Source organism: Leucopleurus acutus, assembly GCF_964270905.1.
Source record: "Leucopleurus acutus genome assembly, chromosome: X".
NCBI lineage: Eukaryota > Metazoa > Chordata > Mammalia > Artiodactyla > Delphinidae > Leucopleurus > Leucopleurus acutus.
The window spans coordinates 17,966,094-17,990,707 of NC_139148.1; the positions used below are offsets into that span (position 1 = coordinate 17,966,094).

At 41.3% G+C, this 24,614-nt stretch overlaps 1 protein-coding gene across 1 annotated transcript in view; it reads left to right on the forward strand.

The window, feature by feature from the left end:
- The window catches only part of PHEX (phosphate regulating endopeptidase X-linked), a gene marked incomplete at both ends in the record, with an annotated part of 195,140 nt that overhangs the window by 46,644 nt on the left and 123,882 nt on the right, over nucleotides 1–24,614 (forward strand). The window contains 6 exons of the mRNA XM_082864021.1: nucleotides 3,310–3,378; nucleotides 6,126–6,242; nucleotides 9,459–9,542; nucleotides 10,787–10,932; nucleotides 18,158–18,251; nucleotides 20,383–20,511. Of these exons, the coding sequence (XP_082720147.1) occupies nucleotides 3,310–3,378; nucleotides 6,126–6,242; nucleotides 9,459–9,542; nucleotides 10,787–10,932; nucleotides 18,158–18,251; nucleotides 20,383–20,511 (639 nt within the window). The remainder of the gene's footprint in view (nucleotides 1–3,309; nucleotides 3,379–6,125; nucleotides 6,243–9,458; nucleotides 9,543–10,786; nucleotides 10,933–18,157; nucleotides 18,252–20,382; nucleotides 20,512–24,614) is intronic.

The window sequence follows — 24,614 nt, forward strand, 5'->3', positions numbered from 1 at the left end:
CTGAAAGAGTGTTCGGAAGGCCAGGGTTGTCTCAGTATATATTACCAGAACAGTGACTTGAAGTGATCATCACCCAGCGCCTGCATTTGTGTGACTCTTAGCAAAATCCGTAAGGATGATAAGGAGAGACTGTCTTGGAAATGAAGTTGTTTCTAACTTTTTTGTCCTTTTCCTGCATCATACTGTGTGAGATATTTCTTTCTGTATTACTGTTTTGTTTCCTAACCTGTGGTGTATTGCAGTCAGAGAAAAAATTCGTATTTCTGTTCAATGTGTTAGAGTTCCTAAATATATATTATACTTTCTACTTGCAATATTAAGATCAGTTATAAATGCAAGGATTGAAAAACCTCAGACAACATAGTGTCCTAATATTGGCCTCTTGAGAAAGTCTTTTGCCTCAAGAGTTTATCTGGTTCTAATGAGATTTAGTTGACTGACCTTATTCAATCTGTTTGCTGTATTTAAGATGTTCCCTAGAAACTGTAGCAATCTGAAAGTTTAAAACAGGTCCGGTAACTTCACTTGAATCATCTAAACTTTTACAATAAGTGGATTTAACTTCATTTCATCAGAGGGAAGCTTTGGCTTTCTTGATATTGTCTACACAGTTTCCTTTCCTTTGAGACTGAAGCTCAAAAAATTCTCCAAGTGGTCTAAATCTAGTTGAAACCCAAATCATCTTAATCATAATATTATGTTTCATGTTCCTGGCTTACTTAATTTTTGGAAGAAATGGTGGTATATTGGGAATTGGAATAGGATGAAGCCAGGCTGGCTTGTGATTTGGTTGTTTAGGGCCAATTAGCGAAGAAGATTGAACACAGTAATTTGAGGTTTTTAGCAATACACCCAGGCAAGATGGATGTTATGAAAACATCTTTTTCCCCCAACTTACTTAACTTTTTAAATGTGTGAATAAGATTTAAGGTAGAAAATCTGCTGTTGCATTCAGTTTTATTCAGTTTTTGGGCAGTTGCTGATACTCAAGAAAACAGAAAGAACAACCATAGATTCAGAGAAGGCTCTGGAACTTAAACATTTTTTATTTAAAAATTTATATACAGTTAAATTCACTTTTTTTAAAATTCACTTTTTGTGAAGCACAAGTCTGTAAGTTTTTACAAATGCATGGAGTCATGTAATCACCACCATAGGAAAGAGAATAGTCCCATCGCTCCCTCAGAATTTACCTCGTGTTGCCCCTTTGTAGTCATCCACTCTCCCCATCCCCAAACCCTGTTCTCCATCCCTACAGTTTTGCCTCTTTTGGAATGTGATTAAAATTTGCCCATGCTGTTGCATGTATCAGTAGTTCATTCCTTTTTATGAGTGAGTAGTAGTCCATTGTGTATCACAGTTTATCCATTTGCCAGTTGAAGAACATTTGGGTTGTTTCTAGTTTGGGGCAATAATGAATAAAGTTACATGCAGGTTTTTGCATGAGCGTAAGTTTCATTTCTCTTGGGTACATAGCTAGGAAGTGAGATTGCTCGGTCACATGTAGGTGTATGTTCAATTTTACAAGAAACCGTCAAACCAATTTCCAAAGTGGCTCTGTCATGTTGCATTCCCAACAACAGTGTGTGAATGATCTAGTTTTTCTACATCCTCACCAGCACTTGGCATTATAAGTTTTTTTTGTTTTTGTTTTTATTGCCATCCTAGTACATGTATAGTGGTGTTCCATTGTGGGTTTAGTTTACGTTTTGCTAATGACTAGTGATGTTCAGCATCTTTTCATTAATTTATTTTCCATTTGAATATTTTTTTTGGTGAAGTGTTTGTTCAGATCTTTTGTCCAGTTTTAAATTGGGTTGTTTGTTTTCTTATTGAGTTGTGAGGACTCTTTATATATGCTGGATACAAGTCGTTTGTCATATATGTGATTTTCAAATTTTTCTCCCTGTCTGTAGCTTGTCTTTTTCATTCTCTTAACAATGTCTTTCACAGAGCAAAAATATTTAATGATGATGAAGTGCAATTTATTTTTTCTTTTATGGATCTGCTTTTGGTGTCTAAGAACTCTTTGTCTAACCCCAGGTCAAAGATTTTCCCCTGTTTTCTCCTAGAAGTTTTATAGTGTTAGTTTTTACATGTAGGTCTATGATGCATTTTGAATTAATTTTTGTACAAGTTGTGAGGTGTGGGTTGAGATTCATTTTTTTTGGCAGATGGATATCTGATTGTTGTAGCTCATTTTCTGAAAAGACTGTATTCTTCCCTTTGATTGCCTTTAAGGTGCTGAAAGTTTTTTTTAATTTTTAAAAATATTTATTTTCTTTAATTTTTTGGCTGTATCAGGTCTTAGTTGTGGCATGCAGGATCTTTGTTGCGGCATGCGGGATCTTTTGTTGTGGTGAGGGCTTCTCTTGTTGTGGCATGCGGGTTTTCTGTCTCTAGTTGTGGCGCTCAGGCTCCAGGGCACTTGGGCTCTGTAGTTTGTAGCACGCGGGCTCTCTCGTTGAGGCGTGCGAGCTCAGTAGTTGTGGCGCATGGGCTTAGCTGCCCCGCAGCATGTGGGATCTTAGTCCCCTGACCAGGGATCGAACCCACGTCCCCTGCATTGGAAGGCGAATTCTTTACCACTGGACCACCAGCAAAGTCCCAGTGCTGCAAGTTTTAATTCAAGAAATTATGCCATACTTTTCTATAATAATAATTCTAGATATTTAGTTGTCTGATTATTGTTTGTATTTTTATTACCTATCTTAAACTTTCCAGAGAGGGTTCTAAAGTTTGCAAAGATTTCTCAAAACAGAATTATTATTGATTCCTTTCCCCCCAAAAATGGTGCAATACAGTATTTTAGGGAGAGGGAGGTGCACAGTCTGGTTAATCAGCTTGATGTGGATTGGCATTTTGCAAAATACTGCAGTGAGAAGAATAGTGGATCTGGTGATGGAAGACAATGATTCTCCTCTGAGCTCTGCCCAGCTGTGTTACCTTGGGGAAGTCACATGACTTCTTTGGATTTCGTTTCTCCACCCACCAAATAAGGGGGAAAGTCAGATAATCTCTAAGACCTTTTCCAACTCAAATATTATAGCTTTGATGCTATTCAGTATTGTTAGAAACTCAAAAGGGTTAGAAACCATGAATCAGGGGAGGAGGGGCAGGTCTCTGATACTTTATAACAGTCATTGCTGAAGTGCCTACTTGGATGTAGCTCTGATTGCATTGAATTGTTTTTGTAACGGTAACACATGCTCTAAATATGGCTGGTATGCAGATCTCATGACTCTTGTTAATAACATGGTACCTAAGAATTTACAGTGCAAGCAAATGCTTTGTTTTTTGTTTCAACAGCTGGACCAAGCAGCGCTCTCCCTAGCCGTGAGGGAAGACTACCTTGATAATAGCACAGAAGCCAAGTCTGTAAGTTTTACTCATTCAACTCTGTATCTTGTCAGGCATTTTTGGGTTCATAAATTGTTCTCACATTCCCAACTCTTTACTAGAATTGAGCAGTGTGGGTGTTTGATGACCATATTCCCAATGTAGGAAGCAAAGGCCTTTCATTTCGGCAGATAAATGACACTCCCTGTTTTCTGGAAGTCTGAAAATGAAGGCTGTATGAGTCCCTGTGCTCAGTGCCCTCATGATCAAGCTGGGAAGACAGCACACCCAAATTGAGTAACCAAAGAATGAGCTTGCAGCCATTCCTCAGAAGTGCAGAGAGCTCACAGTATATTGCAGCAGCATGGGCGTGGACACCCAGTCGACCAGTGGTTCCCAAATTGTACTGCTAAGAACCACCTGGGAAGCTTCTAGTAAATGTCCATTCTTGGGCCTCAGCAATGGAAAGTCCGATTTAGTAGACTTGAAGTGAGGCCAAGGAATCTTTTTTTAACTGGTGCCCCAGGTTAATTTAAGGTTAATGAGAACCAGATGGGATCAATCTGGTCTGACTTCTTGGGTTGGCTTGGAGACCTAGGAGTTTCCTGGAGGTTGGATTAGAGCTGGTTCATTCCTAACACTTTCAATTCATTTTGGAACCTCTGTTGAGCTTCCAAAGGAGCCTCAGACCCAGGGGAACCTTGACCAGGGAGTGCTCGGGTTTCTGGCCTAGCCTGAGAATGCAGGAACTTCGACAGGGAAGTGCTGGCTCACAGTGGAAGTCCCTGCTCCTTTGCTGATAGGAAAGCCTATATCTAGGAGGCTCTGGAGGGCAGGAAGCTAGCCGAGATCCTAGGCACCTTTCTGGCTGAGGACACTCATGGAAGAAGGTTGGCGAGTTTTCCTTCTTGAAAGTGGACAGAATGAACTTTTGCCAATCTGGGGAACCTCTGTTTCTGCTGGGGTCACCACCCTACAAGCAGCCATGCTTGAAATCTTATCCCTGTCCTGTAACCAGTCAGTCCTGTAGACCCTGCCTTCAAAGTATCTCTTCCACCTAGTCCCTCCTTTCTGTCCTTACTGCCCTAGGGCAGACCCCTGTTAAGTCTCCTTTTAGCTGTTCCCTCCTCCCCTCATTCCATTGCCTCCTTAGCACCACCACTTGACAAGTTCTCTTCTCAAAGTCCAGCTCCCAGAGTGCTTTTGCTCACAAGCTAGACTCTAAATTCCGTAGAGGGAGGGAGTTCAAGGCCTCTTCATGACCTGGTCCCAAACCACCTTTGCTGTCTCACCTATTTTTTTTTTTTTTTTTTTGGTATGCGGGCCTCTCACTGTTGTGGCCTCTCCCGTTGTGGAGCACAGGCTCCGGAAGCGCAAGGCTCAGTGGCCATGGCTCACGGGCCCAGCCGCTCCGCGGCATGTGGGATCTTCCCAGACCGGGGCACAAACCCGTGTCCCCTGCATCGGCAGGTGGACTCTCAACCACTGCGCCACCAGGGAAGCCCTGTCTCACCTATTTTTATTCTTCCCCCAACAAAGCAGCTTGCACACCTCACAGGAGGACTCCTCAGCGCTTCTGAACCAGTCTCCTTGAAGTGCTATGTCCCCGGTTTCTTGAGGCTGGAATTTTCCAGTTCTTGAGTTTCTAAGCACTTAGCAACTTTATTAAGGACCTCATTTTGGTCTTGCTAGTATTACAGTTAGTAATGATGTGTTTATCTCCCTCACAGGGTCACACTGAGAACCAGACTCAGGTATTATTTAATTTTTCATCTGTACCTCCCATGTGCACAGAAGGCCTAGCAAGATATCGTGCATATGTATTGATTGAATAAGTATTTTTGGAATTGAACTGGGATTTGCAAAACATTTCTAACTAAGACTATTTGTGAATCTTGCTTACTGATTCAACAAATAATTATTAAGGGCCTGCTATATGCTAAGCACCATGCAGGTCTCGAGATCATAAACATCATTTGCTATGCAAAATCAAGGTTACATTAGGAAATCTTATTCCCATAGCATAACTATGAAACAGTTTAATACCCAGTGTATTGAGTTCTCACAAATATATCTGGAAGGAGAGGTGACCCCCCAACAAGATTCCTTAGTTCCCACAAAGTAAGGTCCCCCTCTCCAATAGTATGTGAATAGCCTGAAAATGGGTTTATGAACATGCAGGGAGGAAATTCTATATTTGCTAGGTTTCTCTTCATCATTCTTCTCTTCTTTCCCTTCTTTCTTCCCTGGGCTAGTGAGGAGAACTGTAAAAACCATACAAAACTGAAAAGACATAGGGTTTCGATCACTGGTCTTTTGTTTTTAGTGTGGAGGTGGGTAAATTGAGCTGGAAGAGAATAAATCACAGTTCCCATTAGTCTTCATGGATCATGCCTCCTGCTTTTAGCGACAGTTCTTTCCCATTATTTTATTAAAGTGTCACTTGCCTGGAAAGAGGAGTCTGACCTTTAACTTTCTGTTCTGGGCTCATTTGTAGATGTTTCATGTATCCATAATATCGCTAGTTGCCAGCAAACTAATTCTCTTGATCCTTGGTGGCCAGACATTTCTGTCTCATGGAAACAGTACCCAAGTAGCCATCATTCTTCTTTGTCCCAAGGTGGAAGGTGGGTGGTTGGTATTGCATGATGCCTGTACCATACTTCGAGTACAGAGTGAAAATGAAGGGCATTTATTTCCACTTGCTGTTTCTGCTCTTCCGTGTCCCTGAAACATACTTCCTAATAGGCTGATGTCATGGTCACTTGCTTCTTTATCTCTTACAGTATCGGGACGCCCTTTACAAGTTCATGGTGGATACTGCCGTGCTTTTGGGAGCTAATAGCTCCCGAGCAGAGCATGACATGAAGTCGGTGCTTAGGTTGGAAATTAAGATAGCTGAGGTAAATCTTAATCTAAAATCTGTTTTTTTTCCTTCTCTTTATTTTAAAGGCAATATATCTTGAATGAAAATATATTTTAAAAAATCATTCTGTGGCATTGTTCTTTGGGTTCAAGGTAGAACCTATAGCATCCCCCTCTGGGAAGTAACAGGAAGAAAAACCGTGACAGAAAGAAGAGCTCTTCATTCCCTCTACCTCTCTGCTTGAAGCCCATTCAGTGTCCACATGCTGCTCAGCTGTGGCCAAAGAATAGCAGCAGGGAGAGGCTCTATGTTTTCCTAGAGGAGCTCCTGTTTGGCCTCAACTGAAGAATATATATTTGATAAATCGTTATCGATTTGGCTTGAGTGGAACGTTATTTTTAGTCTAGTCTACTCTTTACACCATTCCTACTCAGAAGTCAATCTGATCTAAGATAGGGACTTTGGGAAGTCTATCCACCCATACTGGACATAATTTGATGTAGAAAGTGTATAGGGCAGGCTGGTAAGCATTTATTAGCTTCCTTTCTAGTGCTACTTTGTACCTACCCCTGGTTTTCATTCTTTTCTTGCCCCACTCTAATGAATGTCATTGTGTCATATGCTGTGTTCTGTGTAAGTCACCTTTTAAATTTTTTCAGGCTCATGGTGGAGGCAAAAAGGTACAAGAACAAACTTGAGGGAGAATAATCAGAAATCCTAAATGGTTAGCTTTGTTCAAAGAATAACTCTTCTAGAAGAACAAAGAATAAAATCTCTATACATTCCCAGGACCGGAGGGAACAAATATGGTGAAATTTGCTTGTGGAGATACACTGTAGTGAAAAAAATGATACTTCTGTCAAGAAGTGGTTGCATATAGGTTGGTAGTCTTCTATAACAGAAGTTGGTAAAAATCCTGAAGTGCATGGGAGTCCAAGTGTTGCTTGGTTTTGTGTTTGGCGAGGTGCGGTGGGGTGTTGAAGTGAGGAGTAGGCTGATAGGGTCAGGAGGAATTGGCCTCTTGGCTGCCGTGGTGTACTTGTGTATCTTTCTGTAGACCCTTAGTTGCAGAGCAAAAAGTTCATCCCTGCATGTCACCTTTGAAGAGCGCAAAGACTGCTGCAGATGTTCTGGAGTCAAAGACTGTGCCTCTGAACCAGTCTAGAGGCCATCTGGATTCCCTTCCCAGGCAAATAGGAGACCCAGCAATCTAATTTGGACCAAAGCTCTGATACAGCGGGAAAGGCCTTGCCTTGAGCCAGGGATCTGGACCAAAAAGGGAACTAAAAACAGCTGGGCTGAGGCAAGACTGGGAATTATCAAGAGGTTAAATGAAGTGACAAATCCATGGGGTGGGAGAGTAGCTGGCAGAGAGCTGAAAACAGCTCTGAGGTCAAAGGGCTGCAGCCTGGACCTGCAAGACTGAGTAGAGGGAGGAGGAGTGTGAACATTCTCTGAGGCAATGATTTATTAATAAATAGAGCCAGGAGAGTGCTTGTGAGTTATAGGAAGTCTCTCCTGTGGAGGGTGAGGAGAGAGAAGCTGAGGACACCGAAGCATTTAGAAAAGAGGGGTAGATGTCTGCCACTCAGCCTTCTGTGATTTTGTCTTGACAAATCCATGGTGTGTGGGTTTTTGGCCAGACGGTAATGCTTATATATGTCTCTTACATCTCAGGTCACTAGGGACCTTCAAAAATTAGTTGGGCATGTCATCCTAGGGAAACTTCTAAAGCTGGGGAGACAGGACAACGTAGTCAAGCCCCCCCGCCAAAAAAAAAAGTTCTTGTAAACACAGCCATGGAAGTGTGCATTCAGCCATTCCCAGCTAGGGATGTGTGCATAAGGGGAGGTCTTGTTGATGGTGTGGCCCTTGGGATTAGAGCCAAGTGGAGTTTTTTTTGCTTTTTGTTTTTTTAAAATTTATTTATTTATTTATTTTTGGCGGTGTTGGGTCTTCGTTGCTGCACGCAGGCTTTCTCTAGTTGAGGCGAGCGGGGACTACTCTTCGTTGTGCGTGGGCTTCTCATTGCAGTGGCTTCTCTTGTTGCAGAGGATGCAACATGCGGGCTTCAGTAGTTGTGGCTCGTGGGCTCAGTAGTTGTGGCTCACGGGCTCTAGAGTGCAGGCTCAGTAGTTGTGGCTCGTGGGCTCTAGAGCGCAGGCTCAGTAGTTGTGGCACACAGGCTTAGTTGCTCCGTGGCATGTGGGATCTTCCCGGACCAGGGCTCGAACCCGTGTCCCCTGCATTGGCATTCTTAACCAGTGCGCCACTGGGGAAGCCCCCAAGTGGAGTTTAATTGGAAAGACTTGAAAAAGAAAACGAATCATAGGCAAAGTGTTGAATTACGGTTCAGACCATGAGGGTGGTGTTGATGGATACGGGTGCAAGGGTAGGAGAGTCCTGTGTGAGTTGGAAGGTGGCAAGTTTAATGCAAGGGAATCAGATGATGGATGGTCTTAAGGCAAAATCATGATGTGCTCAGGGGCATGGGGAGGTACTGCCTGTCCACGGGAGTGATTAAGATGGCCCTTGAGGAAGATGATTGTTGTTGCTCTTCTCAGACTGAACATGGCAGAAGCTAGAAGCTTAGATTTGGTGTTGCCAAAATGGCCAAGAGCATAAGTATTGGGAATGGAGGAGTGTGAAGAGTCAGGGCTGTAGATGCAGACTTGGCAATATGTCTGGGTGGTAACTGAACCCCTACCCCTAGCACTGGGGCCAGGGGAATCTCAAGGCCAGAGAAACCAGAGGGAAGAGGGGAAGTGAGGGAATGAGCTGTTGACAGAATGGTCACAGGTGGCAGTGGCGTCCAGATAGTCTAGTGCTCTTCAGTGAGAATGTTCCCCTAGGGATGAAGGGGTGGCCTGTAGTCCATGAACTATGGAGGTCATTACCTGGACACCACAGGTGAAGGTGGGATGTTTGTCTCAATTGCTCAACCTTAGTTTGGCTGTCAAGCCTGAGCCAGTAACATGTTTTGTCCATCCGCGTTATAGGGATGGGAGGGATTCGAGTAGTTATTTTTGTACCGAGGACAGTGTTTCACACTGAGCAGGACAGCAAAGTTTCTTTTTATTTTCTTAATCTTGCCTGAAGTGATATCTTTTTTTCTTCTCTCCCAGGTTCGGCACCACACCAAAATCTTGAAAAAGTTTATGATACTATGCAGATGTTTTGGCACATGTAGAAAGTAGTCATGCAGTAAGAAATGGTTCATTTGAAAAAAATAACCAAAGTCTCTTTCCAACAGATAATGATTCCACATGAAAACCGAACCAGTGAGGCCATGTACAACAAAATGAACATTTCCCAACTGAGTGCTATGATTCCCCAGGTTGGTGAAAATGATCCAGGAAATTGTACCTTAACTGGTCCTTTGACAAGCGGTTCTGTTTCACCTGTGTGTAAAATTTTGCCTCGTAAAACCTACCATTGGTCTTCTTGCTCATCATCATCTTTGTCAGTCATCACATAAAATACCCCTTGTCTGTGCATCAGGATGCTTTCTGCCATAGGGAATAGAAAACTTTTCCAAGAGTGGCTTAAAAACTTCAAGCCCGTTTTCTTACATGACAGAAGTCTAGACATAGGTGGCTGTTTGTGTTGGTTTAGCTGTTGCACAATGTTATCAAAGATCCAAGTTCTTTCTTTCCGCTCCACTCTTCTTAGTGTGTTGGCTTTTTGACTTCATGTTTGATGACTCAAGGTTGTAAGGTGGCTGCCACAGCTGCATATGTCACATCTGCCTTCAGGGCAGGAAGAAGGTGGAAGCACCAGTATGGGCCATGTGTAACTCTTCTACCAGGAAAAACCAAAGCCTTTCCAGGTGTCTTCCCTTTATTTCTTATCAAGTAGGATTGGGGCACATGGCCATCCCCACCTACAGGCTAGGCTGGGCAAGTGAGTGACTGGTTTTCCTTTTCAATAGTGGAGGCAGGCAAGGGAGGAAAAGAAGGGAAGACTGGGGGTGACTTTTGGGGTAGCCAGGTAAGAACGCCAAGATAGTGATGCTGTGAAGAGGGGACACGTGTTACTTTTTGTTGCTGCTTGTTTCCCTCTGTGTAAGAAAGGCTATGCCAGAGGGAAGAGCAGAAATGTAATGGGGCATCTCTCTCTGTGTGGACAGGAGAGTGAATGAGTAGGGAGTGGGGGAGAGTGCAGGGAGAAGGGAGGTGAGGGCTAGCGCAGGAGGGAGGGAGAGTGCAAGAAGGAAGGAGGGAGAGCCCAGGAGAGAAGGGAGCGGAAGGAAGAGAGGGAGGGGGAGAGTGGAGGAGGCAGGGAGAGTGCTGGAGAGGCCAGGGGAGCGAGTGTGCGCATTACTGGGGGCGTGTGTGCGCGCATGTGTGGTGCATACGCAGACGGTACAGAGCACACATTCCATTTACCATTCAGGCAGTAGGTCTGGTCTGGGTGGCAGTGATCAGGAATTTATTTTCTAGATTTGAGCAGTTGAATGTTTAATTATTTGGTCTGAAGTCACAAGCAATGGATTACATTCAACTGACTCTATTTGCCTTTCTCCTTGATCCTTGCCCCCCAGGGGTTCTCTCACTATGTTGTTTTTCTCTCTCTCCTCAGTTTGACTGGCTGGGCTTCATCAAGAAGGTCATTGATGTCAGACTCTACCCCGAACTGAAAGACATCGGCCCCTCAGAGAATGTGGTGGTCCGTGTCCCTCAGTACTTCAAGGATTTGTTTAGGATATTAGGCTCTGAGAGGAAGAAGTAAGAGCTTTTTTGTGCATTTTACTGTGACTTTTATTTTTCCTTTTAAATTATAAGGTCTTCCCTCTCATGTCCTTTGAAAACTGTTTTTAAAGAAAGTTACATCAAAAGAGTCTTAGGGAAAGTCATGGTGCCCTTTGTGACAAATGGGCCGAAACCATCATCTGGTGTAATTTATTTGCTATGATGACAACAAATACGCAGTGTTTTTGCCCCTTATTTCTGGTCTTTCTCCATATTTTCTCTCTGAAAGCCTAAATTGTTTATTAGTTTTGGGAACTAGTCATATAATGATGTTATTTTCTGAGCTTTCTATATGAACATCTTTGTTTTTCCCCAGTTCATTCTCCGTCTTTTGCTGTTTTTTTCTGGTTTCTTTTAAGTCAATAAGTCACTTTGTGGCAATAAACCAAGTACCAGTATTGAAAAGGCATAAGATCACTCTGAGAGCTGTAGAAAAATTGGACTGATGAAACAACTTCAGGAACTGTCAGGTTTTTCTTAAAGAATGTTTTAGAATTTGTTGCTTTGTTCCTTTAGCACTACAAAACAAGGAAATGCTAAAAATGTCCAGGAAAGAGAATTTTTTTTACTGAAGTATAGTTGATTTACAATGTTGTGTTAATTACTGCTGTACAGCAAAGTGGTTCAGTTATACATATATATACATATATATATATATATACATCTTTAATATTCTTTCCCATTATGGTTTATCACAGGATATCGAATATAGTTCTCTGTGCTGTACGGTAGGCCCTTGTTGTTTATGCATTCCATATATAAAAGCTCACATCTGCTGACCCCAACCTCCCCCTCCAGCCCTCCCCCAACCTCCTCCCCCTTGGCAACCACCAGTCGTGAGTCTGTTTCATAGATGGGTTCACTTGTGTCACATTTTAGATCAGGAAAGAGAATTTTACATCCTCATGAAGCCATTCACATTTGACTACAGAAAATGAAGCGCAAGAAGGTCAAATAGTTGACAAAGACAGCGTAATAGGCTAATTGCCGGGGCATAATTAAAAATCATACTTTCTTATTTGGACTTAGACAAGGCTATGTTACCAGGAGTTGTGTTGGAAAAAAGGCACCTGCAAAAGTCCTAGGAATAAAATTTAGCATCCATCCCCACCTACGAAAACACTTAGACACTTTTGAAGAGCTGTTCATTTTAAGATGCTGTTTTCTTATGATAAAAACAATATGTGTTCATTGAAGAAGGCATACAAAAAAGTAAACATGCAGAAAAGGGAGAGTAGAAATAATAAATTCACTTCAGATTCTTTGTGAGGTAGAGCCTTGCTATTCCAAGTGTGGTCTGTGGACCAGTAATGCCAGCAGCATCACCTTGGGCCCTTGGTAAAAATACAGATTCCAAGGGCCCTCCTCCTTAGAGGCTGATGCAGTAGATCTGGGGTGAGGCCCAGAAGTCTGTATTTTAACAAGCATCCCAGGAATCTTACGATTAGTTTTTTGGGAGACTCACTGCTTTAGAAAACTTTTTCATATGTACTTCCTAGCTCTGTAATACTGTAAAATATGACCCAAATGATTTTGTACTCCTATGCCATTGAGTTACTCAGCACATTTTCAATGGTGGAGGTAATTTCTGTTGAAAGATGGAGTTTGCCATGCTGTATGTGCATCCTTCAGCACCTAGTGAGTTGGTTTCTTCTAGTGTCTGTGTTATCTTCAGTTGTAAATTAGTAGGTACTTTTGGAAATTGTATTAATTTTACTTCCACAAAAGCATAATTTACAAGCAGGGGATAGATTGGGCCTTGGTTTACTGTATTAGATAATCTCTTTGGTGGTGATTACACTTTAGAATTGCAGGACCTGTCATGACAAAGGGCCCAAGAAAGACCATGATTGGAGGAAGACATTAATCTGGTTCTTGACAAAATGATAACTTAGACAGATGTAAACATAGTGAACTATAGTGTAAGAAAATATAGATAGAAAAATGAACTGCAGACATTATGTACATAACATAAATGACCTGCAGATATTATGAAGCTTCAGTTTTAAATAGACAAAAAACAAATCTCTGTCACATAGTTTACTCTTCAGCAACCAGTTCCTCAAAAACAACTTGTATTCTGTGTATGTTTATGAGATTTCAAAACACTATATGCTTCTTGAGAATTTTGATAACACTTTATTTGCATGGCACAGTAAGGTTTCTGGACTGCTAATCATCTTTGATCCTCACTTGTGTTGTGGCACAAGAGTGGTCAAGGAAACGTGCCCTTGGGTTCCCTAGTTACTATATTAGTCAGGACATACCAATCACTGTAATAAGCACCTCTAAACTCTTACTGGCTTGTACAATGAAAATGTGCTCTGTGCTCCTGGAATGTCCAACATGGGTGTCCCTGTAAGGCAGCTTTCCTCCAAGTAGGGACTTGGGAACCCAGGCTCCTTCCATCTTGTGGTTCTGCCTTCCTCTGGCTTTTTGGAATCCTCTCCATTCAGCCAGTGGATGGGGAAAGAGAGTGGAGGATTGCACAAGAGGTTTTGGGGGAAGGCCTAGAAGTGGAATGCGTCACTTCAAGCCATAGTCCATTGACCAGAACTCAGCCACATGACCCATTTAACTGCAAGAGAAGCTGGGAAATATAGTCTAGCTTCGTGCCCAGGAGCAAAATATCAAAGAACTTACCTAATTTTCTGGTTTGCTCCTCTCCCTCACCTCCACGACTCAGTGAGCATCTGATGGTGGGCACTCCTGTAATTGCTTTTGTAACTTCAAGGCCTAGCATGGTACTTCTCACATAGAAGATACTTCCTAAAAATTTCTAAAAGTTAACCAGATGGCCCAATGCCCACTGTGCAGGAGGTGACATAGGAGCAGAACCCCAAAGGATAAGGAGGAATTTTCCAGGTAGGGAAGAGTAGAAAAGGGGGATGTTGAGCGTGTTGGGTGATGGGACTAGCATTAACTTGGATGTTGCCTTCGAGGCAACAGTTTCTGGACTTCCCTGGCGGTCCAGTGGTTAAAACTCCACACATCCACTGCAGCGGGCATGGGTTCGATCCCTGGTCGGGGAACTAAGATCCCACGTGCTGTGCAGTGCATCCAAAAAAAAAAAAAAAAAAAAAAGAGGCAACAGTTTCTGATTCAGTAGATCTTGGGGGAGGTCCAGGAATTTTCTAACAAGTTCTCAGGTGATGGTGAAGCTGCATACCTCTGGGCTGCCTCTAGGATTTAGGAAGGTCTCTTTGGCTTTGAGAACCTTCAAGAGGTACCTGTTTGGCTTACCTCAGGTGGTTTGACTCAGGAGCAAATGCAAGCTGTGGAATCTGAAGACCCAAATGTTAGTCCTGGAATTGACCCATACTTAGAAGTCCTTTGACCTCTGACCTTTGTTTTATTTATCTGAAAATTGGAACAATAATAATAACCACCCCATAGCATCGTCATGAGGATCAAAAAAGGTCTTTATGACCTCTTAAATGCAATACAAATGTAAGCTGTCACTAATTGCAAACAAGGGGCAGGAAAATCTTAAAAAAATATCTTCCTAGTCAGAGGCTTTGGGAAATGATTTCATGCTGCTCTCTTAGTGGTGGATTCTCTCCTGAGATGCTTTGCTTTCCTCTACTTTATTTATTGCCATTTGGGGAAATTACCATACTGCTAAAAATGCTTTTTGAAAAAAAAGGTATTATGTGTTATTTTTCAAGGACTGTTGCTGAGTCTTATTTTTGTTTTGTTTTTTGATGCATCTGAGCATTAAGTGTCAGTAATTCAGTCATTATGGTCAGATCTGTTCCTGGCGTGGTAATATTAGCACTCCGAAGCTGTGCTCCCCAGCATTCTGTCAGTGTATTTGTAGCACGCTGGAGCAGCTCATCAGCGCCATTGCCTCACTGTGCGAGCTTCCCCAATTCCGTCTTCTAGCTCTCAGAGGTCTTTGTGTGCTATCGTCTTGGTCATGCCTTGCCTATGAAGGCCTCACACACTGTTCTTTCTTCATACCCACAGATTTCTTTGAAGTGTGGTTGTCAGAGTGTTTTGGGGTCTCTGTGACTGGCCAGGAAATCTTTGTGGAACTAGAGGTGTTAATCCCTCACTGTGTGGCATGGGGAAAAGCGCAGAGGCTTTAAGAGTCAGATACACCTTGGTCTGGTCTAGCCTCCACTGCTTATTACACCCATTCTCCAACTTGGTTGCACATTGGACTTAGCTGGGGGGGATTTAAAAACAATATTTATCGTGGGTCTCACCCTAGAGATACTGATTTATAATTGGTGTGGTGTGGCCTGGGCATCTGGACTTTTAAAACTCCCCAGGTGATTCTACTGAGTTGGAGACCGACTGATTATGGGATCATGAGGCATTACTTAATGGTTCTAGGCATCAAGTTTCCTTTTATGTAAAATGCGTACAATAACATCTCTCCTATAGCAATGCTGTGGGAGTTATAGATAATATGGGATGCCTTAAGTGGTGTGATTTTGAGGGAGCAGGAAACGCCGAAAAATCTAAAACCCCAACATACTTGCATCATGTTGCCTCTTTTACCGCCAGCATTAGGCCACATCCTAACAACTTCCCCAATTGATCTGGCTCATCACAGACCCCTTGAGGGAATAGCTTTTGAATTCACGTAAGCATATCTGCTGGCCATGGACCTCCTTTGAATCTCTACCTATGGAGCCAGCACAGCTCTCACACCACAAAAGCAGTATTTTAAGGTTGAAGAACATACAGACCTTGTGTTAGGGTTGGGCTCTGCCCCTTTAACAATCTAGATTTCGGACCCTAATTGCAGCCTGTGTGTTCCCTGCTGTAGCTGGCCTTTCTGCCTATAGCTCTGTGAGTGATGGCCCTGCTCAGCATCCCCTCCAACACAGAAGCTATTCCTGCATTATTCAGCCTGTCCAGAGTTCATGTTCCTGCTTCACACCCTGAAGCCTTCATAGCCCAAGCCCTGTCCCTCTCCCGAGGCCTACTCGCATCCCTCAGGTTGAGGTGTGCACTCTCCCCAGCCCAGTGTCTGGCATGCACTTTTGGGTGCTGGGGTCTGCCAGATCATTATTTCTGTGCTTGCCTGGTTCCCTGCTTGGCTAAAAGACCCAGGAGATCAGGGGTATAGCCTTCTCAGCTGTCCATCTCCCCAGCACCTAGAACTATTAGTACATATCGGGTGCTCAGGATGTGCTGAATGAGTGAATGAAAGAAGGGTTCCTTATGTACTTACCGTGTATCCCATTCAATTAAAAAACCCATTTTTCATGAACAAGCTGAAATCTGAAGTTCCCTGTCCCCCACCTACACTCTTAAGTTCTCTGAATGTAGGTGATGAGTTCCTATTTCTTTACATTCCTCATGGCATCTGGGACGATAGTTGGACAACAGTAGGTGCTCAGTGAGCACTTCTTGTCTTGCTCAGGATTAGGGATATGAACTCAAAACGTCCAAAGGAATGACCTAAAACTACATGTTTATTATAGTGCCTCAAAAGAGCATGGACAAGGGCTAGATTTTGCTGATGAGAGTGGTGGTCTCCGAGGGGAAGTGTGCACACCTCAACAAGATCCACTGGGTCTGAGAAGAAAATTTTAGAACTTCTATATATCTTTATTCTTTCCATTGAAAAAATAACTAGGCTATATTGAGTTTTGCTATATAGATGGCCATGGACCCTTCATTTGATCTGCATGGCACATATGAGGCAAGACAGTGTTACCTTCACTGGTTAGTCTTTATTCCATATATTAAAAATAATCTCAGGTCATTTACATATACCTGTAGGTTTATGAATTTTATTATTGGTTTAATCCTCACAAAATGGACAAGTGATTTAAAAAATTCTTGTAGAGAAACAGGAATTGAAGCTATTACTAATAGTATAAGCACAAAGCGAATGGGAAAAAAATGGCAGAAGTGGCCCTTCTCCCACTCTAGTTACGCCGTCTTGGTTGGCCAGCTGACAAGGTAAAAAACAATGCTGTTCTAACCAGATCTGGGAAGGATATGGTCAAAATATTTTGAAATAGTCAAGACAACCATATGAGATGTTGATTTACATTGACTGTCATTGTATTAACCTAATCCTGTATGGATAATGTGTCTTGAAGAATTAACTAAAAGTGTTTGAAGGATTAACTAAGGACTTTGGAAAATACCTTTATTTCATTTTATCTTTCAAAATGTCTATTTCTATATTTGTGAGAAACATTCCTGATATGTTAGTCCATTAGTATATCTCTATATAAATTAAAATGACTATACATATATTTGGGTGTATATGCTGAAATAAATTTAATTGCTAAGAGTGCATGTCCACTGGGTTAGGATGCCATGCAAATGAGAGTGTGGGTTGTTCTTGACGGGCCAGTTGCCTTCATCATGTCACACTGCTCTCACATGGCTGGCTGACCGAGAGCCATCTCAGGAATGTGTGTTATTGGTCACCATGGTAATGGCACAGCTGGGAGGGGATGGGTCATTAAAAATTCATCATCACTATTGAGTTAGAAATTAACTCAGATCACACATCCTTCTAAGGTCAGGGCATGTTTTGCTTATAGAAAAATGGCAACACTTAAGAAAATGTAACGGATTTTTAAAAATATGTATTATGGACATGACATGAGTGTATGGGGTTGTTCATATGTTTGGAAGTGAACAGCAATGGAAACTAGAATTTACTCTGTCAAACATTTTGTTACTTATTTTAACTTCACAGTAGCCCTATAAGGTAGCGATCATTCTCATTGTATGGCAAAGATAAAATCAGCAAGCTTAAGTGACTTGCCCAAACTCCCACATCTAGTAGGTTTGCAACCAGGGTGCATATCTAGATAATTGGTATTAGCCAATATATTGCATTTTGTTTCCAAAAGGTAAGAATTCATCTTCATTTTATCAAGTCACTTAATAATTGGAAGTTCTTGACAATTTCTAGACATGAAAGGCTGGGTAACAGTGGACTCCATGTCCTGAGTGGGAAAGCAAAATGTTCACGCTGAGGCCTGGGGCTGGAATTTTCATATCATCTATCTGTATTAGGTGGTGAAAAGCAAGCCAATTTTGGTTGAGCTTATTGACACTGTATCATCTTATGTCATTTCTCAAGTGAAAGTTCTGCAGTTTTGTATGAGCAAGAGGTCCCTCCATGGAGCTTTGCCAACAGATTTTCCCAGGGTGTTCTGCAGAGCATCACATATCAAATTCAACACAACAAATGTGCTTCTCTTTCTGTTAACAGGACTGTTGCCAACTATTTGGTGTGGAGGATGGTTTATTCCAGAATTCCAAACCTGAGCAGGCGCTTTCAGTATAGGTGGCTGGAATTCTCACGGGTACGTTTTAAGAAGATTGCAATGTTACATCACTGGATAACTTCACATGCTGGAACAGTCTGTATATTAACCAGTCCAATAAAAATCATCTTCAGGGATTGGATGAAACAATTCAATTGTTTAAACAGAGGGAGTTTTGCATCTCAAACTCTACTTTTTTTGGCTTTATTTCTTTTTATTGAGGTAAACCTTACATACAGTAAGGTACACTCAAGCTCTTCTTTGATGAGGCTATATATTGAGGGCAGTACTTGGGACCATCATGTTGTTTTCGTTCTCCCCTTCTTATCAATTTATTCCCCTTTCCCCCAGTGTTTTTAAGTGGGTCATTGTAATTATAATTTTAATATTTCTTAGTGATATATTTGTAACTGTCTTTCATTTTCAGTATTCTGAATATTCAAAATATGCATGATATAAGTATTAGATGGTAAAGTTTCATCTTTAATTTAGGGGTAGAGTTTTGTCTTTAACTCTACCTTGATCTTCAGTCTTTTAATTTACCTGAATTCTACTAGGCCAAAGAGGCCTAAGTTTAGTCTCCTCTGAGAAGTGGCTCAACTGCCTGAAACACTTTTCTTCTCCCCCTCCTCACCCAGCTCTGTGATCTTTGCTCCTCTCCCACTCTTGTTCTCCTCTTAACTTACATAGGTGTTACTCTTTGTTTCAGAGGCTTTTGTCTGAGTAATTCTCTTACTAATACAGGGCTTAAGGATTTTGTGGCTTTTTTTTGTTTTAACATTTTAAGGATTTTGTGACTTTAAAAAATGTTTTAAGTTAATTTTATCTCAATTTGGAGTTAAGTAATGGCTAATTTTGTAAGCTATAATTTCATTTAACAGACATTTTAGTTACTAGAGAAAGTGATAAGTAGAGTTCTTAGTGGGTCATTACTCTTGAGCAGTAGCACAATTATTTTGGATACATTTTGGCCCTTAAAGTCACTAGAGTATTGAGCTTTATAGAGAACATCATAAAACAACTATATATGTTGAGGTCATATCAAAGGGTTAAGTTACAAAAAAGGTAGATTATATATATGTATCTCTGTGTATTTTTAACTCCCATGGATCGCATAAAAGATGGTACCCAGCTGCTTTCCACCCCCACTGTGAAGAGAATAGAGAGGTGTAAGAAGTAGTTTGTGAAAATTTGAGGTTAGGTATGAAGGGATGTTTCTTGAGCATAAAGTGCTAAATGTAATACTGAATTGCCAAAGAAGATTGTAGGATCTCTTTCTCTAGAAGTTTTAAAAATAGATTCATTCATTCCTTACCTCTGAGAGTGGTTGTGTTATCAGAAAGTAGAGGAAGAATAGATGAACTTCATTGTTAATCCCATTTGCTCTGAACCAACAACCTGGATCTAACATCGTTCAAGGGATGCCTCCAGCCACCATTCTCAGAGCCTCCGTCCCTTGCTGTCTGCCTTCACTTTGCATTTTGAGTGCTCCAAACTCCCAACCTGCAAGGGCAATTTAAACGATATTTATTTCTTTGCTTTCATCCCCCAAGAGTAAACCTTTGAGCCCTCCAAGTCCTGCTTTGGAGCTTCCTTACTTGTTTGTAAGTGTTTTCTTGAAATGGTTTAATTGGGACAGATGAGAAAAACATTTACATCTATTTTTTACTTGGTCACCAGTGTGTTCTGTTATGACACAAAGTAAATATGCTTCCTGGGTTGTTCATGGTGGGCATGTTTTCCTGGTCTGTCTTGTGAATGTACTTCCCAGAGCAAGGAAACCCTCACTGGGCAGGAGCTTTGATCACCTACTGATGTTAGACCTTTCTTGGTGGAACTTTAGTTCTCAGTAGATGTTAACTACCATCTGGACACTTGGACAGAAAAGCTATGCTATTGTCCAAATCCTTTGTTTAATGGGGAGAATTGGAAGGAAAGGAGGAATACATTATTATCCACTCTTAAAATATTTTCACTTAGTTTTAAATATAATGGGACAAGCAGAATATTTTTCTTCATCCGATTTTACCTTTGGTGTACTATCTGACACATGTATTTGTGTTGGGGCCTGCAGTGTTTTGTAGACAGTTTCCTTCAGGTTGTTTGAACTTTTTTTCAGTCGTTGGTTTTATCCAAGTGAAGCTCAATCTGGATCAATTATCTCCCACAGGTAATCCAGGGTACCACAACTTTGCTGCCTCAGTGGGACAAGTGTGTCAACTTTATTGAAAGTACGCTCCCTTATGTTGTTGGAAAAATGTTTGTGGATGTACACTTCCAGGAAGACAAGAAGGAGGTGGTAAGCGCTACTCCCCAGCTGATAAAAACAAGGGCGGTTAACCAGATCTGACATGGATATGGTCAGCAGGCCAATATCAGCCTTCTAGCTCTTCCAGTGACGAATCTAGAGAACAGCTTTGCTTCAAAGAGGAATTCCTGCAGTACCATATTAATTGAAAACTCAAACTCAAATGTAGAATGTTATCATGAAAATTAAGAAAATTTAGAAATGAGAAAACAGCATGAAATCATGCCTTTAAGAGTCAGAATTTCTCCTGTAGAGATTAAATGTGTTAGGTCAATGCTTAGGAAAGAAGAGGACCTAAATAATTTTAGGATTGGATATTTGAACTATTGTAATTACAAAAGGTAGAGATTTCTAGTCAGATTTCTTTGTTTTACAGATGAGAAAGCTGGAGACCCAGTGATGAAGTGATTTGTAATATATTTAACAACTTCTTTTTTTGCCAATTTTTATTTATTTTTTGTTCTTCAAAATAAGCAACTTTTTAAAAAATTGAAGTATAGTTGGGCTTCCCTGGTGGCGCAGTGGTTGAGAGTCCGTCTGCCGATGCAGGGGACGCGGGTTCGTGCCCCGGTCCGGGAAGGTCCCACGTGCCGCGGAGCGGCTGGACCCGTGAGCCATGGCCGCTGAGCCTGCGCGTCCGGAGCCTGTGCTCCGCAACGGGAGAGGCCACAACAGTGAGAGGCCCGCGTACCGCAAAAAAAAAAAAAAAAAAATTGAAGTATAGTTGATTTACAATGTTGTGTTAGTTTCTAGTGTACAGCAAAGTGATACAGTTATGTGTATAATAGTTATATATATATAATATATAGTATAATGTAATAATTAGTGATGTTGAGCATCTTTTCATGTGCCTATTGGCCATCTGTGGAGAAATGTCGATTTAGGTCTTCTGCCCATTTTTTGATTGGGTTGAAAACAAACAATTTTTTTATTGAAGTATAGTTGATTTACAGTGTATTAGTTTTGGGTATACAGCAGAGTGATTCAGTTATGCATACATATATATCTATTCTTTTTCAGATTCTTTTCCATCATAGGTTATTACGAGATACTGAGTATAATTCCCTGTGCTATACAGTAGGACCTTGTTTATCTATTTTATATATATATATATTCGTGTGTATCTAATATATACACACTCCTAATTTATCCCTCTAATTTATCCCTAATTTATCCCTAAACTCCTAATTTATCCCTCTCCCCTTTTCCCTTTGGTAAACATAAGTTTGCTTTCTATGTCTGTGAGTCTATTTCTGTTTTGTAAATAAGTTGATTTGTATAATTTTTTTTGGATTCCACATATAAGTGATATCATATGGTATTATTCTTTCTCTGTCTGACTTAGTTCACTTAGTATGATAATCTCTAGGTCTATCCATGTTGCTGCAAATGGCATTATTTCATTCTTTTTTATGTCTGAATAGTATTCCATCATGTGTATATATGTGTGTGTGTGTGTGTGTGTGTGTGTGTACACCACATCTTCTTTATTCATTCATCCGTTGATGGACACTAGGGTTGCTTCCATGTCTCAACTGTTGTAAATAGTGCTATTATGAACATTGGGTTGCATGTATCTTTTTGAATTAGAGTTTTCTCTGGATATATGCCCAGGAGTGGGATTGCTGGATCATATGGTAGTTCTATTTTTAGTCTTTTAAGGAACCTCCATACTGTTCTCCATAGTGGCTGCACTAATTTACATTCCCACCAACAGTGTAGGAGGGTTCCCTTTTCTCCACACCCTCTCATATTTAACAACTATTAAGTGGCTTAGAAACAAACAAAATGCAGGGATTTTTTCCCCCTTTCCTTATGCTGTCTTCTAAAAACTAGAGATGTGACATTTATTTCACAGAAAACACTGTCAATTTTTTTCATAAGCTTAAAAAGAAATCCTTTTATTTTGTAAATTTCTAAACATATATAGAAAGAGCATTGTAATCAACTTCCATGTACCCATGATCTGTGGCTATTTGTAATTGTCGTAGTGGTGTTAATGGCCCAACCAGATAAATCCACTAATAAAAGCTGAGGTTTAATTTCATTCATTTACTCAACAAATATTTGTTGAACATCTGTTATATACTAGGCACTGTTCTAGGCACTTGGGATACAACAGAGAACAAAGATCCCTGGCCTCATTGAGATGACATTCTATTGGTGAGGGTAGACAAAAAAATCAATACAGTGCATACATTAACAAGTGTATTAGAAGATGATAAGGACTCTGGAAGACAGAAGAATGAGATCAGGGTAAAGACAACAAATCGGGATTGCTGGAAGGTATGAATATGTGGGGGTGGATTGTAGGATTAAATAGGATGATCAAGGAAAGCCTCATTGTGAAGATGACATTTGGCAAAGATTTGAAGGAGGTGAGAGAATTAGATATGGCATCTATCTGGGGGAAGAGTGTTCTTAGCAGATGGAACAGTTAGTGCAAAATCCCTGAGGCAGGGATGTGCCTGGAGTGGTCAGGGAAGAGCAGGGAGGTCCACGTGGCTGGAGCAGGGTGAATGAGGGTGAGAGAAGTAGGCACTGAGGTCAGCAATAACGGATGGATAGTGTGGCATTTTATAATCCTTGTAGAACATTGTAAGAATGTTGGCTTTTACTCTGAGTCAAGTGGGGAGCTAATGCAGGCTTTTTAGCAGAGGCATGATGTGACTTGACTTATGTTAAGAGGATCGCCCTGGCTGCTGTGTTGAGAAGAGATTGTATCAGGTCAAGAATGGAAGCAGGGAGGCCAATTAGGAGACTATCAGAGGGACCAGGCCAGAGATGATGGTGGCTTGGACCAGGTGGTAGCTGTGGAAGCTGTGAGAAGGGGTTGCATTCTGAATACATTCTGAAGGATAGACAGCGCAGTTTGCTGACAGATTTGTTGAGGGATCTGAGAGTAAGAGCTCTGAGTCTGATTAAATGGAAATACGGAGGTGCTATTAACTGAGAAGAGGAATACTGTGGGGGGAGGATCAGGTTTGGAAGGCAGGATAAGGAGTTCAGTTTCGGCCATGTTGAATTTGAGATGTTATCAGACTTCCAGGTGGAGATGTCATGGAGGCAGTAGGGTAATGAGTCTTGAGTTTAGGACAGAGGTTGGGGCTGAAGGTTGGAGGAGAGAGGAGGAGTGAAATGGTTGTCCAGGGGAGTGGGAGACTGAGTAAACTGAGGAAATGTAGTATGGCTGCTCTAGGTGAAGTTGGAGGTCATGAATTTTAAAAAGTCTCCTCATTTTGGCTGTGTTCTTCTCCATGTGTTTCAGCTACACTGGAGGAGAGGGTCTATTTTAAAATAGAAATTTCAATTTAGCTAGGTTTTTTTTTTTTCTGATGTGCATTTTCTTTGTGAAGAATTATATTTTACAAACGGCATGAAGCAGAATATCTAGGTATGATTAACTAATGTAGGGGAGGAAAAAGAATTTTTTTCTCTACTCTTCTAGGTTCCTGGCTGAGACCCTCCTGTAATACAAGATTAATAGGAGAAAACCAAACAAGTTTAATAACATGTGTACCTCTTCTACTCAGGAAAACTGAGTAACTCCCAGAAATGGCCCAAGCTACCACCTTAAATTCCAAGTCCAGCTAAAGACGAAAGAAGATGTTGAGCACTGGGAGAAGCCAGTTGTGGGCACCAGACAAAATGCAGTAAATAAGGGCATGGCTGTGATGCAGACTTAAGTCCTTGCCGTCTCCATTGCTAAGAGTTTCTAGAGATTTAGTCATGCTCCTCCTCTTGGTACAGAGAGGGAGACACCCTTACAATGGACTTTACCCTTATAAACGTTCATTTCTCTCGCAAAAGGGTGATTTCTACTGTTTTCAGGACAATTCCTGTGTCTGCAGCCTCTCAAAAATAATCAGCCCCAAATAATCAATATGCCAAAGGGGCATATTTGGGGATGGTATATTTTGCTTCCCTTCGCTAATAACAATCCATCGTAGTCAGTCAGATATGAATATGTAAGCACCTTGGGTGCAGCTGGTCATTAAACATTGATTTTAAAGGCAAAGAAATAAAAAAGTCTGTTAAGCCATGATAATTCCCCTGGTTGGTATTATGTGTTGATATGTATTACAACTATGTAT